We start from the raw sequence: 16,431 nt of genomic DNA on the forward strand, positions 1-16,431 counted from the left end.
GTGATGGGTAGTAACTCTTATTGCTCACTGCCATGTCTCCTGATATTGATATGGAATGGTACAGCAGAGGATGACAACAGCATTCAGGAATTCTCTATCTTCAGTCAACTGTGAAAATCGATTTTCCTTTGAGAAATGGGGCATGTTAACTTTGCGGATAAGAATTCCAGCTCGGAGGAAAACATAGGCTGAAGAAGCAACACGACTGGACAGGTGGTATAGTATAGTTGCAAGTGTCTTTTTATTCTTTTTCAGACACAGTATAGTACATAACCCAGAGAGCGCACAAAGTGAGTAGGGTGTATGAGAGGTGGCATTCCTCTGGAGATCGAGGGAGAGACACTAGATCCAATGCAAAAGTTGGGCAGAATGTAACGTTATGACTTGGGCTGAGCAAAGCAATTCAGTGGATCGCAGAGTTGCATTAATTAGTAAATCATTCGTGCACAGAGTACATCTTAAGTTGCTTGTAATAGTAAAAACACTTTGTACATTAGTTTTTTTTTTGCCTGTGGCATCTCACAAGGCGGATGGCTCTCAGTTGAGCCAGCTTCAGTTGGTGTTGAGTTCATAAATATTTGTTCTATGTTCTTCTTCAGTTGCTGTTCAGTTCAGAAAGATTTGATGTATGTTTGTGAGTTTCTCTCTCCATCTCTCTAACGCCAATGAACATGCTTTGGTGTTTTGTTGTTGTTGAGTAAGCAGTAAATAAAAACGGTTGAAGTCTTATCAAAACATCTAAAAAGGCTTGGTTTCAACTGGTGTAACAATTCCAGACATTGGTACTTTCAAAACAAACAGATCAGTTATTTATAAATTAGCACAAAAATACATTTTAACACATTTATCAAGGCTATTGATCAAACACATCTTTGCTGTCGACAGACACTGACTGCACTGTACTGACAGGAAAATAAATAACTTATATCTGTATAAAGATACATCTGCTTTCCCAATTACCAATAAACTGTTTAATCCACAACAGTAAGAACAAATAGACATTTCTACTAAAACACCTGCTATGGCAACAGGAACCACTGTCATAACGTAGCTTTGATGTTCGAATAACATATTAGAATGAAAGAGTTGCTACAGAATGTTGTAATAAGGTTGTATATTAAAGTTGGATTGCTTTTTAAATACTCTCCAACTCTGAATAAGACATCATCATCATAACAGCAATGTTTTACACCATTACAGAATTACATGGTTTGATTCAAATTCACTGTAATTGGCTGTATTACTTACACATTCTAAAAGGCCTTTTTGGAATGAATTCAGTGAACGCAGTAACATTTTAAAACAGTTCATGAATCTGAATCATGAATCTGAACAATAGTAATCAATGGGACCTCCCTGAGACGAAGACCACATATGAACCTCAAAACCACATGGAGGAACAGAGAACACATGTTGAGACCTGGAACACTGACAACATAGATCCCTATCTAGGTTCTCCTTCCAAGACTGCTAGGGACGCAGAAAGATCAATTCCAAAAATGTTAAAATATATATTATGTTCAAAGGCATTTCTCAAACTGTCATTATTATTGCCAACAAAACCTTTTGTCCACCAGGGATATTATGTTATTGTAAGACTGTATAGCATACTGTAGACCCAATCATTAAACCATTATTATAATGTTATACATTATTCTGAAAGAAAAAACTAATTCTAAAGGCAATCCAAATACATTTGTTTAAATAAATTACTCATAAATAAAATCTAAAAACAATATATTACCTACATATAGGTTCTCTTATACATTTTCTGTTTCAGAGGTAAATAAACTACAAAAAATTATGTATTCCTCAAGTCAAAATGCCACAATTCCTCTCTCTAACGCAACTAAAGCAAAAAGCATAGTTAGCATGAAGTTGCAGGTAGTTCGTTTCATCATGCATTGAGGGGACTGTCCCTTTATCCGATCAACTTTTATGCTGTTGGACCATTGTCTTTAAACATACTGAACATCTGTTAGTGTGGAATGTTGATGATCACACGGCCAAAATGAGAAGAGTTCTGCAGAAGCTTTAAGTTGACAGGTGAGAGAGATGCTGTGGAGATGAAGCGTTACAAAACCCCTTGTTCTCCTACTGTATGCCAGCAGGGTCACGGAGAGAGACAGAGTGTGTGTGTGTGTGTGTGTGTGTGTGTGTGTGTGTGTGTGTGTGTGTGTGTGTGTGTGTGTGTGTGTGTGTGTGTGTGTGGTGGAGAGAGAAAGCAGAGCAGAGGCAGAAAAAGCGGGGCAAGCTGACCACAGCTTGTCTGACATCAATCCAATGGTTTATTTTGTTCTTCAAGATTCACTGGACACATATCTGATTCTTCAGGCTGCAAGAGAAAGAAAGACACAGAGAGGGAGAGAACGAGAGAGAGAGGGAGGGAAAGGGAGAGAATGGGAGAGATGTTATTGTCATGAGACCGCAAAAGTAAAATATATCTCAACCAATAAAATAAACCAGGTAAAGATGAAATGATCCTGATAAGATCAACAATAAAGTGTCCACAGTAAGGAGAACATCACAACCAGCAGCAGAGGGTAGTTAAAGTATCAGGTCTGAACAGCCTCGTCTCATCTAGACTGGATACAAAACCCTCCTCAGGACACTTTCTCATCTCTGTCTCCCGTACGTCACGCACCACTTGACTTTATGCACTCGTTTGTCATGTCCTCAACAAAGCCCTCGGAGCTCACTGATGACACTTAGAGTGGTCAACATCTAATCCCACTTGTGTTGTGATTTAAGAGGAATGCCAGGTTTTATAGCATATCCAGGACATCGCAACATCGACTAAAGGCCTTATCGAATGGTTTATCAACACACAATCACTGTCAGAGATGCCTCTCCCTGTTCTTTCCCTGTCTAAGAGAAATCATACTTAAAGGCCCTCTCACTTAATATGGTATGACATTTTTCAAAGCATGACAACCAATCCACATCTAATATGATAGTCTGCGTGCTATAGATAGTCTACAGCAGAGAAAAAGAGGGGGGTTGGAAAGGAGGATACCTAGTCAGTTGTACAAATGAATGCTTTCAACTGAAATATGTATTTCGCATTTAATCCAACCCCTCTGAATCAGAGAGGTGCGGGGGGCCTGCCTTAATTAACATTCACGTCATCGGTGCCTGGGGAATAGTTGTTGTTGGGGGTTAACTGCCTCAGGGGCAGATTGACAGATTTCTACCTTGTCTGCTCAATCCAGAAAGGTTACTGGGCCAAATCGCCAACCCGCCAGGATACCTGCCATTCAAGGATGCCAAGCGTGTGCAAAGCTGTCACGAATGCAAAGTGTGGCTACTTTGAAGAATCTAAAATCTAAAATATATTTTGACTGTTTAACACTTTTTTGGTTACTACATGATTCCACATGTGTTATTTCATCATCTTGATGTCTTCACTATTATTCTACAATGTAGAAAATAGTAAATTTAAAGAAAAACCCTGGAATGAGTAGGTGCGTCTGTAACCGATGTGAAATGGCTAGTTAGTTAGCGGTGGTGCGCGCTAATAGCGTTTCAATCAGTGACGTCACTTGCTCTGAGACCTGAAGTGATTGTTCCCCTTGCGTTGCAAGAGCCGCGGCTTTTGTGGCGCGATGGGTAACGATGTTTTGTGGGTGTCAGTTGTTGATGTGTGCAAGGGTCCCTGGTTCGAGCCCAGGTTTGGGCGAAGAGAGGGACGGAACCTACACTGTTACATTGATGCTGTTGACCCAGATCATTGGTTGCTGCGGAAAAGGAGGAGTTCAAAAGGGGGGTGAGTGTAACCGATGTGAAATGGCTAGTTAGTTAGCGGTGGTGCGCGCTAATAGCGTTTCAATCAGTGACGTCACTCGCTCTGAGATCTGAAGTGGTTGTTCCCCTTGTGTTGCAAGAGCCACGGCTTTTGTGGCGCGATGGGTAACGATGCTTCGTGGGTGTCAGTTGTTGATGTGTGCAAGGGTCCCTGGTTCGAGCCCAGGTTGGGGCGAAGAGAGGGACAGAACCTACACTGTTACACGTCCAAAAACTTTTGACTGGGACTGTATATCACAGCTTATTTTGAGCCAATAGACTACCAAAACAGTACTACAACAGAATTCTTAACCCTCATTGGTGCATGCACTGTAAGTCCCGCCACATTAACAGTAGTTAATCTACAAGCATTATTTGTTCAAGTAATCGATTCCCTGACTTGCATTTAGTCTGGGGTTTCTATGTTGACTCCAGGTAAACTTGGAGAGTAATCACTGTTTAGATTGTAAAATGAACATCCTGCTGAGTTAGTCCCATATGAGGTAATACCCATGAGTTAGTCCCCATCCTGCTGAGTTAGTCCCCATGAGGGAGTACTCATCCTGCTGAATTAGTCCCCATGAGGCAGTCCCATAACGTAGTCCAGATCCTGCTGAATTGGTCCCCATGAGTTAGTCCCCACCCTGCTGAGTTAGTCCCCACAAGTTAGTACCCATCCTGTTGAGGTAGTCCCTAGAGGATGTGGCCAGAGCAGCATCAGCAGCAGAGCAGGACCCACATTAGTTCTGAATCAGTCCGCCATAAAGGCTAATGTATCAGACTTGCATAGACCTTAGTCTACACACACCACACACACACACAGAAGCACTCACGGAAAGCACATGCAAACACACAAGTGCATGTACGCACACGCACAAACACAGAATAATGAAAGCAGAGGGGAGGTGGGGGATTATAAAGTAAGAGTAAGATTAACGCAACATTCACTGAGTAAAGTTGAGAAATAAAACAACCTTGAGACGAGGCCTCCCTTTGGAGAAAGCAAACAGTTCCATCAAATGGAGGAAAATGAACACATTCTCAGCACACCAGCAGAGCTGAATTTATTCTACTCAAAGACATATTTAGCATTTTGTTTTCATTAGAGGGACTCTCTACAGACAGCCTTTTTCACTCATATGAATGGAGCCTCTTCAGCTACTTTGCATCACTATAAAACCTGACTAATTACAACACATTCAGGAAAACATGCAGCCATCATTTTGTAGGCTAAATGATACATTTGAATTTACTGTTTCACCCACTGTTCAGTTCAAATGCAGTGTACCCAAATCCAGAGATTTTCATGTGTTCGTTTGTGGTACAAAAGACAATGCTGCACTCAATAAACAATGTGTGCATCTGAAACCATGCAGGGATTTCTTGATTTTTCACCTGATGTTCAGACATTATAGTTGTCCCTACTTTGGACTCAGTACTAATGTATTCTGATCTCAGGTGGTTTAACACTGGCTGGCACAACACAAATTATATTTTTCCAGAGGTCTAAGGAGCATCGTTCAATTGGTCTAATTAACTATATGATTACAGACCACAACAATGAGACAACTGAATGAGGCATTGCAACCAAAAGTGCAGCAGAGAAAGATGTTAACAGTAGCTAGCCAAGTTAACCAAGAGAACACATTTTAACCAAGTCTCATTTTCAAACTCTGCTGTCCCTGCAGCTGAAAATCTAATCCAAGTACCATCCTTAAATAAAAAAATGTATGATAATTTCCTCTCGAGCACAGCATTTCTGTAAGTCGTTGAGAAAAGCTCAGCCAAGCAAGGCCACTCTGTGATGAGTCTGAAAAGAGTTCTACATTGTTAGTGGCAACATCTACTATAGGGTTTCCTGCTGCCCTCTAACAAGCACACTGTTGTTACTGCTGACTGCCTTCCTTTCCATCTAAATGACAGCTCTTAAAGATGCATCCGCCCAAGATTGACAGCAGGACAGACTTTTAGAACAGCTTTGAGAATGTCTGCACAGCCTCCAGCGCCCCTTTCCCTCTCCCCCCACCCCTTTCCCTCTCCTTCACCCTCTTCACTCCCCTCCCTCTCTCCACTCACATCACCCTTTCCCCTCCCCTCCCCCTCTCCTTTGCCCTCTTCCACATCTCCGCCCACCCCACCCCACCCTCTCCTTCCCCCTCTCCTTCACCCTTTCCACTCCCCTCACCCTCTCCTTCGCCCTCTTCCCCCTCTCTGCCCACCCCACCCTCTCCTTCTACCTCTTCCCCCTCTCCTTCCCCTCTCCCTACTACCGTAGCCTTCAAGTCAGTCAGAGACAGGAAAGATACATTTTCCAGCAGCAGTATCAAGCCTCCTCTATTTTCCCTCTCAAGGCAAACTGCCTTATAATTAATTTACCGTGAAGCGAGTGTAAGTTACATAGTTTCACTTGGTGCAATGGCAAATAGAAACCACACCATCTGAATGCAGAGACCTTAAACACGTGATTGTGAACACACAACTTATGTATTCATACAGTGTGTGACAAATTCGGTCAGCACATTACTCTGGTGGAGGAATTATCCATGAATTATTTATCCCCATGCCTATATTCCACATGAACATTTTCAGTCCCTTTGAAGTTAATTCTCCCTTTGTGATAAAATGCCTCCCTTCTTCTTTCTATGTTGCAGCTTATGATACTCCTGGTTGTTGCTATGTAAGAACGAGTTGCCTGTCCAAGACAATTTCAATCTACATAACAGCAGCAGTCCTCCAGATTTGTACAGTTCACCAGCAAGTTATCATCATACTAAATGCTGTAAAATAAATATTCCTTACACATAATTTTGAGTGATATATTCATAAACCCATCCATTGTCTGCATTGTACACATTCACACACATTCTTAATGTGTTTTTGGCCATGTTTCTCCTCTGGTGTATTTGTGGTAATGTCTTTCTGTGGGACATCACAGGGGACGTGCCGGACGTCATATAAAGAAGCCATGTGTCTGTCGTGGAAGCTGGTGGGACTGAATGTCAGACCAAAAGCACTTTGAAGATACATGGTTGAAAGGCTAGCCTCAGAGGCCTGAGTTCTCTCTCATGTGTCGATCTAGTGTGCTCATCATGGAGTGATCTTTCAATCTGAAATATTTCTGACGACTTAAACCAAACAAATAGAGTGATGGAAAGATAAAGCTTTCCGTCACTCTATTGTTGGAGAGAAAGAATGTCAGCTTGGATTAGCAGGTGAGTGTAACGATTGTCGTGTGTGTGTGTGTGTGTGTGTGTGTGTGTGTGTGTGTGTGTGTGTGTGTGTGTGTGTGTGTGTGTGTGACGACAATTGTCATGTGACAAGCACAAAACAGAATACAACTACCCACAATCCACAATACAAACGCACCCCTAATTATAGGACCTTCAATCAAGAGGCAGATAGACAGCTGCCTCCAACTGAAGGCCCCAACACCAATTAACTAAACATAGAAAATACAAATGATTAGACAGAACATAGAAATAAACTAACATAGAACAATAACCAAAACCCTGGACTAATAAATCAAATACCCCTCTCCATGGACACATACACACAACCACCCTGAACCACATAAAACAAATACCCCCTGCCACGTCCTGACCAAACTAAACACTAACAAATAACACCTTTACAGGTCAGAATGTGACAGTGAGCTGGTACAGACACATGTCATTTGGGATTGACAATGTGTCTATTCTGTAGCCAATACCGGGCCCCTAGCTATCTCGCTCCCAATGCGCATTAGGAATTAATTAGGAAGTCAAAGAATGAGGAAATGAGGCTCAATCATATAAGAGAAACACCCGCCGATTGGACTGTCGACTGTCTCTGTGGCTTTGCCTGTTTCTTCCTTTGTGCTACAATCTCTCCTGTTTGATGGTTTGCTTTCAAGCTGCCCCCGCCTGTTTGTTGATATCTACCTTCTACAGAGCCGTAAAGCAGTTTCTGAACTTCCCTCCACTGAGCATCTAATCGGTGCATCTCACCAAGGCCGGGCGGTGCCAGAGCAGAAGGGCCTCAGCAGAGCCTCCACTGAGCATTATTATAAATCATGAAGCCATCACACAGGGGATGATCACTGGAGAAAGATGGGCTCAGAAATAAAACATCCCTCCTCCTCCTCCTCTTCCCACTGGTGCTCAAGCTTTTTCTGCTCCAGCACACAATGCATTGTAGTTGGTCAATATTTTAGCATTCCAACACCTTCATAAAAAACAAACTCAAAGTCACTACTCTACTTCACAGTGCTGGAAGCAGCCATCAGCATCAGCCTCAGACAGCCACTTTCAGAATCAATTGCCTCTGCCACCCCTCCAGGCGTTACCGCAGCCACTAAGCTGCAGCTCGATACAGTGGCCAGATTTATGTTGGTAAAGTGTTCTCTCCAGGATTTTCCATATGGTTGTTTATGCTACCATTGAGACAGGGTCTGTTGTCTGCTCCGGTCCAAACAAATATCCTACTGCTCACATTTGACCACCCTATTTTACCAGTGCTAAAACGACACTACAGTTGCACTGCCAGTCTGAAAATATTCCTGCAATGATGCCTGATGCCTTCAACCAGCATATCCATCCCCCCAGCCAATAAACCTTTGAACAGACGGAAATATGTTGCTGTTGCATTGTAATCAGATGTAACGTTAAACTAGATTAATTTGCCTTTTTGCTTTGAAGACACATAGCTGCTGTTATCCCTCTTGCGAATGTGGTTGTGAATATGTTTGTGAATATGATTGTGTGTGCATGAAGGATTTGAGGAGCAGGTGTTGGGGGATTTGTCTAAGTGTTGGGGGATTTGTGGCACACAGCATTGTGTCTCATGGGGAGTTCTTTCCTGGGCAATCCTCTACTGACTGACATGCTAGAGAGAGAGAGAGAGAGAGAGAGAGAGAGAGAGAGAGAGAGAGAGAGAGGGGGGAGGGGGGGGGGGAGAGAGAGGAGAGCGAGAGAAGGGGGGCATTGAGAAAGAGAGGTGAAGAGAGAGACAGAGGGGGCATAGAGAGGGAGAGGGGGGCAGCAGAGAGAGATATAGTGCCTTGCAAAAGTATTCACCGCCTTGGCGTTTTTCCTATTTTGTTGCATTGCAACCTGTAATTTAAATAGATTTTTATTTGGATTTCATGTAATGGACATACACAAAACAGTCCAAATTGGTGAAGTGCAATGAAAAAAATTAATTGTTTCAAAAAATAAAAAATCTGAAAAGTGGTGAGTGCATATGTATTCACTCCCTTTGTGATGAAGCCCCTAAATAAGATCTGGTGCAACCAATTACCTTCAGAAGTAACATAATTAGACTGCACACAGGTGGACTTGATCTGTCACATGATCTCAGTATATATACACCTGTTCTGAAAGGCCCCAGAGTCTGCAACACCACTAAGCAAGGGGCACCACCAAGCAAGAGGCACCATGAAGACAAAGGATCTCTCCAAACAGGTTGGGTTGGGTTGTAAAAAAATATCCAAAACTTTTAACATCCCTCGGAGCACCATTAAATCCATTATTAAAAAATGTAAAGAATATGGCACCACAACAAAACTGCCAAGAGAGGGCCGCCCACCAAAACTCACAGACCAGGCAAGGAGGACATTAATCAGAGAGGCAACAAAGAGACCAAAGATAACCCTGAAGGAGATGCAAAGCTCCACAGCGGAGATTGGAGTATCTATCCATAGGACCACTTTAAGCCGTACACTCCACAGAGCTGGGCTTTACGGAAGAGTGGCCAGGAAGAAGCCATTGCTTAAAGAAAAAATTGAGCAAACCCGTTTGATGTTTGCCAAAAAGGCATGTGGGAGACTCCCCAAACATATGGAAGAAGGTACTCTGGTCAGATGAGACAAATATTTGAGTTTTTTGTCCATCATGGAAAACGCTATGTCTGGCACAAACCCAACACCTCCCATCACCCCAAGAATACCATCCCCACAGTGAAGCATGGTGGTAGCAGCATCATGCTGTGGGGATGTTTTTCATCGGCAGGGACTGGGAAACTGTTCATAATTGAAGTAATGATGGATGTCACTAAATACGAGGAAATTCTTGAGGGAAACCTGTTTCAGTCTTCCAGAGATTTGAGACTGGGATGGAGGTTCACCTTCCAGCAGGACACTGACCCTAAGCATACTGCTAAAGCAACACTCAAGTGGTTTAATAAGGGGAAACATTTAAATGTATTGGAATGGCCTAGTCAAAGTCCAGACCTCAATCCAATTGAGAATCTGTGGTATGACTTACAGATTGCTGTACACCAGCGGAACCTATCCAACTTGAAGGAGCTGGAGCAGTTTTGCCTTGAAGAATGGGCAAAAATCCCAGTGAATAGATGTGCCAAGCTTATAGAGACATACCCCAAGAGACTTGCAGCTGTAATTGCTGCAAAAGTTGACTCTAGCATCTTCAAAGTGGTAGGCATGTTGTGTAAATCAAATGATACAACCCCCCCCTCCACAAAAAAAGTAATTTTAATTCCAGGTTGTAAGGCAACAAAATAGGAAAACTGCCAAGGGGGTGAATACTTTCGCAGTCACTGTAAAAAGAGAGAGGGGGCCGGCAAAGAGAGAGAAAGGCGGAGCAAGATAAAGAGAGGGGCTCATAGAGAGTGAGAGAGGGTGAAGGGGGGCGGCAAAGAGAGAGAGAAAGAGAGAGGGGGCATAGAGAGGGACAGGCAGAGAGAGAGAAAGCGAGAGGGGGCATAGAGAGAAGGGGGGGCAACAGAGAGAGAGAGAGGCGGAGAGCAAGAGAGGGAGAGAAATAGAGAGTGGGGGGCATAGAGTGAGTGAGGGAGAAGGGGGGCGACAGAGAGAGAGAGAGTGTTAGTAATCTCCCGCTCGTTTAGTAAAGTGTAGCCAGGATCCATACAGTGAGTAAGTTCTCTGCTTTCTCTCTGATTATTGTACTGGTGCATGTGTGATCAAGTGTGTGTGTATTGTATATCGTTTTTTTGTGGTGTGGTTTTCATCAAAGCCCATGGGCTTCCAACCACACCTGCACACCATTTAAAAAATATATATATTTTCATCTGTACTGTTGTCTATCACTTGTTTTTGTTGCAAATAAAAACAAATACAAAATAATAATGGTAGGGGTTGGAATGGTCAATGCACCAGGGGGAAGTTTCCTAGATAAATAATGGGACTGACCTTTCATATACAAAGAGACACAACTGCATTTCACACATCCTACACCTCTGTATGTCTGTGTGGCAATACCTTTTTATCGTGACTGATGGTCTTGACTGATGTTAATAATACCTAGCTGAGACCATAATAGATGACAAATATAAGCCTTCATAGCTTGAGGGTGTTTGTGCTCGGCTTCATCAGCGAAAGTGACTTTTCCTGTCATATATCGGCAATAGGAAAATGAAATATTCTATGAAAGAGGATATAGCCTCTATTGTTTGACTTGTCATATAACAAGTCAATACAATACCTTTCTTTTTGAACTGTTCTTGGGAGTGAAGGAATACTATGTATTTTCTAAGACAAGGAAATATCAAGGGAATAAAAGTTTCCTTAGTCAGAAAAATCCTATAGGATTAGTGATTTTTCCAACAGAATCATATAGGATTCTCACAATTTTGTGTCACCTCTACCAGAATCCTATTTTCCTAATGGAAATAAAAAGTAATCCTATTGGACCCTATATGATTCACGCAATCATATAGGATTTTGTCACCCCAATCAGAATCCTATTATAACTTTTTTCAAATTGAACCCATTAAATTATAGTTTGTTTTCATTAGTTCCACTACAATACAACAACAATTACAACATTTTCGTTGATCAGAAAACAATAGTTCTATATTCATTTCTGGTTTTATTCACTTGTAAGAAAACCTGTCCCTTTAAGAGTGACTGGTGATGTTATAACTAACACAGGCTTGCAGTATTAATTAACTACCAAGTTCAGCTCGCTGCCTGTGGCTGGGTATAGAATAATGACGTTTGAAAACAGAGATTCTAACTGTTATATCCTTCACTGTGTGAGTACAGTATTTCCTGATTAAGTTTGTCATATTTTCGTCGGGCAGCATTTTATGCACTCGTTTTTATGCTAGCTAAGAAACTACTGTTAGCCACAATTTGCCCATCAGCTGACTAGTTAGCTAAGTTGTAGCAATTTGCATATAATGTTTAAGTCACTGTATAGTTATAGCAGATGAGAAATGTTTATATTGTTGGTTTTTGCTAAATATACAGTATGTGCCTTATGTGAAACTCTTTCATGAGTTTTTGGACTCATTCAACAGTTTTTACCTAAATAAGTAGAATATAAATGGAAATTAAAGTTGAAAGTTCCATTTATATTCCTAAAACATAAGTTGAAAATGATGTCGCTCCTTCCCTTTGACAAATAGCCCGAAGTCAAAACACTGTTTTGAAGGGGTGGGTATAATTTGTGGAACGTTCCAACAGGAATCTGTTCCAAAAAACGTAAAGTAAAAGGTTGCCAACCAACAACGCATACAAACCTAGCTAACTAGCTGCCGAATAGGCATCAACTCACCACGTAGCTTATTCTTAATGTTTGTCCATAGGCAACCAGAGTGAGGACAGACATTTTTCGGAATAAACGTGATGAGTGAAAAACGCAATGAAATAGACCACTCCCTACCCGGTATCTTATTCTGCCACTATACAACTTTGTATGCGTTGTTTTTTGGAAACCTTGTTATTTACGAAGTTTTTGGAATAGATTCCTGTTGGAACGTTCCACAAATTATACCCACCCTTTTGAAGTGTCCAAATCAATAATCAATACAGTTTGTGATATATTAAAAACCTAAACATAAAATGCACTACCTACATATACATGTGCCACAATAGTAATCATAGTACTTATATCTTTTTTAAATAATCCCCTTATAAACTGCATATGCACCAAAAACCCTGTTGTTCTGACAAGTGGCAATTAAGGGGGAAATCAGGTTGTATGGCTGTTGAAACTAACACAACTCTCAAACCACATGGAAACTGGAAATATTTTCATCACTTAGACGAAAACCGTCTAAAGACAACCAGCTACATTTTGGTGTGATGCGTTTTGATTTGGGGGTCACTAAAACGGAAAGAGAAACGCAGCACTTATTTGTCAATCACAATCAAGTTGAAATCAATAGAGCAGGGGTAAATGTTTGGTGTGTATGCACTGTTTGAAATGTATGCATTCCCTACTGTAAGTCGCTCTGGATAAGAGCGTCTGCTAAAAAAATGACTAAAATGTAAATGTAAATGTAGACACTGCAAGAGGAGCCGGTGAGGTAGATGTATTTTTAGCCTTCCCCGTAGCTCAGTTGGTAGAGCATGGTGTTTGCAACGCCAGGGTTGTGGGTTCGATTCCCACGGGGGGCCAAGTACAAAAAGAAGAAAAAAAAAATTGTATGAAATGTATGCATTCACTACTGTAAGTCGCTCTGGATAAGAGCGTCTGCTAAATGACTAAAATGTAAATGTAAAATGTTTAAATGAACACTATTCAAAGCCACAGTGAATCTGAGATGAAGTCACATATCACTGGTTAAAGAGAAGTTGCTGAATACAGCCATCTAAATTCTAGAATGTCGGAATTTTGTGAGGCTGCCGAAACGCGGAAGGAAGCAAACAAGTTGCTTTGTTATTTAACTTTAACGAATCACGGCCTGCCATAGGATATCAACACTTACAACAGTTGGCTGTTTTTTGAGTGATAGTTTGACTCTCAAATTGTGTGAGGCCAGTGACTTATACAGAGAGCACCCTGAATTTTCTTGCCATTTGAGTTTGACAATGATTGTAGAAGTCCTAAAACCGCTGGTGCGTATGACAAAATCAATGGTACAAAACCAGTGATATTGATCTGTTTTAAGTATTCAATTTTGTGTCATTGCAACTTGTGATTACAATTAAGATGTATAATAATAACACTAATCTGTGGTAAAATGGATGTGTAATTACCCTCAATTTGATGTGGTCAAAACATGAGGTTGTTTAATGTAGTGTACATTAATTGTGTACATACTGTCCACATTCAGGATATTTGCAAGAATAATCTTAAATAATCTAATATGTAGTTTTTTCTTGACACAGCTAAATATGGCACAGAAACCTGAACATTTATGTTGAACTGCAATCAAAATTAAAGACCAGTAAACTGAGGAGCAGTCTCTCTCCTGTGTCTCTCTGGAACACAATCTCCATATCTTTGAAGGCAATCAACTGTGATCATTCCCTAAGGTTCTCAACCTCTTCCACACACCACCACAATATGGGATAGATTCAATCCTATCAGATTTTGGAGACGGTCCTATTGGACTCCTATAGGATTATATTTTATCTAATATGATCCGATAGGATTCCAATACAAGAATCCAATAGAAACATCCTATCAGATTTTGGAACCAGTCTATTGGAAAAATCCCTAATCCTATAGGATATTTTGACTAGGGGAGGTAAAAGTATGTGTAATTACCCTCAATTTGATGTGGTCAAAACATGAGGTTGTGTAATTTACTAACTTGAAAAAGAAAAGGAGAGCTGTACACTAGGAGCTCAGATGCAATAATTTAATAACCTAATAACCAACGTTTCGACAGACAAGCTGTCTTCATCAGGGTATAGTGTAGTAACACATACTGTCCACATAAATCAACATTTCAATTTAGGTTGATTGTGAACACACATTTCTCCCTAGTTTAACAATTTATAGAGTTAAAAAAATGCTCTTATGTACAATTTAACCTGGGGCTCTAGAAAGAGCTCCCATAGTGACTTATCCCATTGTCTTATCCGGTGTCCTGTGTGAATTTAAATATGCTCTCTCTAATTCTCTCTTTCTCTCTTTCTGTCTTTCTCTCGGTGGACCTGAGCCCTAGGACCATGCCTCAGGACTACCTGGTATGATGACTCCTTGCTGTCCCCAGTCCACCTGGCCGTGCTGCTGCTCCAGTTTCAACTGTTCTGCCTGCGGCTATGGAACCCTCGACAACTACTATGATTATTATTATTTGATCATGCTGGTCATTTATGAACATTTTAACATCTTGACCATGTTCTGTTATAATATCCACCCTGCACAGCCAGAAGAGGACTGGCCACCCCTCATAGCCTGGTTCCTCTCTAGGTTTCTTCCTAGGTTTTTGGCCTTTCTAGGGAGTTTTTCCTAGGGAGTTTTTCCTAGCCACCGTGCTTCTTTCACATGCATTGCTTGCTGTTTGGGGTTTTAGGCTGGGTTTCTGTACAGCACTTTGAGATATCATCTGATGTACGAAGGGCTATATAAATAAATTTCATTTGATTTTGATTTGTGAAGCAGCCAAATAATTCACCCTGCCTACTTATTATAACCTATCAAGCCATAGTATCGACATTATTCTATTCATTGTTATTTCAGACCACACTGTATGGACACTAGAATTGGATAAATACAGCTTTATTGGACAATCTCACAGCTAAATATGGCACAAATACCTGAACATTTGTGTTAAACTGTACAGATCCTATAAGGATAACATCCTATAGGATAGGTCCCAAAATCTGACAGGATTTTCTAATAGATTTTTTGGGGGGATCCTAGAGGATTTTTTGACTAGGGTTCCTTTGTTAATGGAAGATCAGAAACAACAAAACAGTGATGACTGTGTTTGTGTGTAGAGAAGCGGGACACAGGCAGCATTGGTGGTAAATTGATCATCACAGTGAAAAGAAAGAGGGGGGGAAAGGAGGAGAGGTAGAATTCAGAGACATGTCAGACAGACTGTCAATCAGCAGAATGCATGGGCCTGCCTTTCTGTTATTATCTAGCGGCCTGTCTCCAGGGGAGTGTGTGGGCTTTCTTAGTACGCTGAGCAGCAGTTGTGCTGGGGGGCTGGATGAAAGCATACATACCTACCCACTATCTCTCTCTTTGTGACCGTGGGGGACAGGGGACAGAAAGAGAGAAGGCAGCAGTATCAGTGTGTGTGACTAGGGAGAAGCAGGTGGGAGAGCACATCCAAACACTGGCCCTCATCATACTGTTCCATTCTGTTTCATATCCAAGGTTCAGCACGGCACCAGCCACCAGGACAAACAGAATGAATCAAGCTGCCTTTGACCGTTTTAACGGCTGTATTTCAGCTGTTGAATACATTAGGTTTATGGTCACGTCCGTAGCAGAGGACACACAGCACCACCCTTTTCCCTGTCACACAGAGGAGCTTCAGTGGAATACCAATCCCACCATAAAATCTACACCCAATGAGTCTGCTATACTCTCAATAATAGAATATAGCAATATACTCTGTCGACACCATTCTGTATACATCTGGCCCTTCTTTGGACACTGTGCTAACGAACCTCCAAATAAGCTTCAACGCCATACAACACTCCTTCCGTGGCCTCCAACTGCTTTTAAATGCTAGTAAAACTAAGTGCATGCTCTTTAACTGATTGCCGCCAGTACCCCCCCCCCCCCGCCCAACTAGCATCACTACTCTGGACGGTTCTGACCTAGAGTATGTGGACAACTACAAATACCTAGGTGTCTGGTTAGACTGTAATCTCTCCTTCCAGACTCATATTAAGCATCTCCAATCCAAAATTAAATCTAGAATCGGCTTCCTATTTCCTAACAAAGTCTCCTTCACTCATGCCGCCAAACATAAAACTGACTATCCTACCGA

At 41.5% G+C, this 16,431-nt stretch overlaps 1 protein-coding gene across 1 annotated transcript in view; it reads right to left on the reverse strand.

Moving 5' to 3' along the window:
• Positions 1–224: 224 nt before the first annotated feature.
• The window catches only part of LOC106580521 (zinc finger matrin-type protein 4), a 201,907-nt gene continuing 185,700 nt past the window's right edge, over positions 225–16,431 (reverse strand). The window contains exon 7 of the mRNA XM_045703277.1: positions 225–2,335. Coding sequence (XP_045559233.1) covers positions 2,308–2,335 — 28 coding nt within the window. The 3' untranslated portion in view covers positions 225–2,307. The remainder of the gene's footprint in view (positions 2,336–16,431) is intronic.

This window comes from Salmo salar, chromosome ssa20 (assembly GCF_905237065.1).
Source record: "Salmo salar chromosome ssa20, Ssal_v3.1, whole genome shotgun sequence".
Classification (NCBI taxonomy): domain Eukaryota; kingdom Metazoa; phylum Chordata; class Actinopteri; order Salmoniformes; family Salmonidae; genus Salmo; species Salmo salar.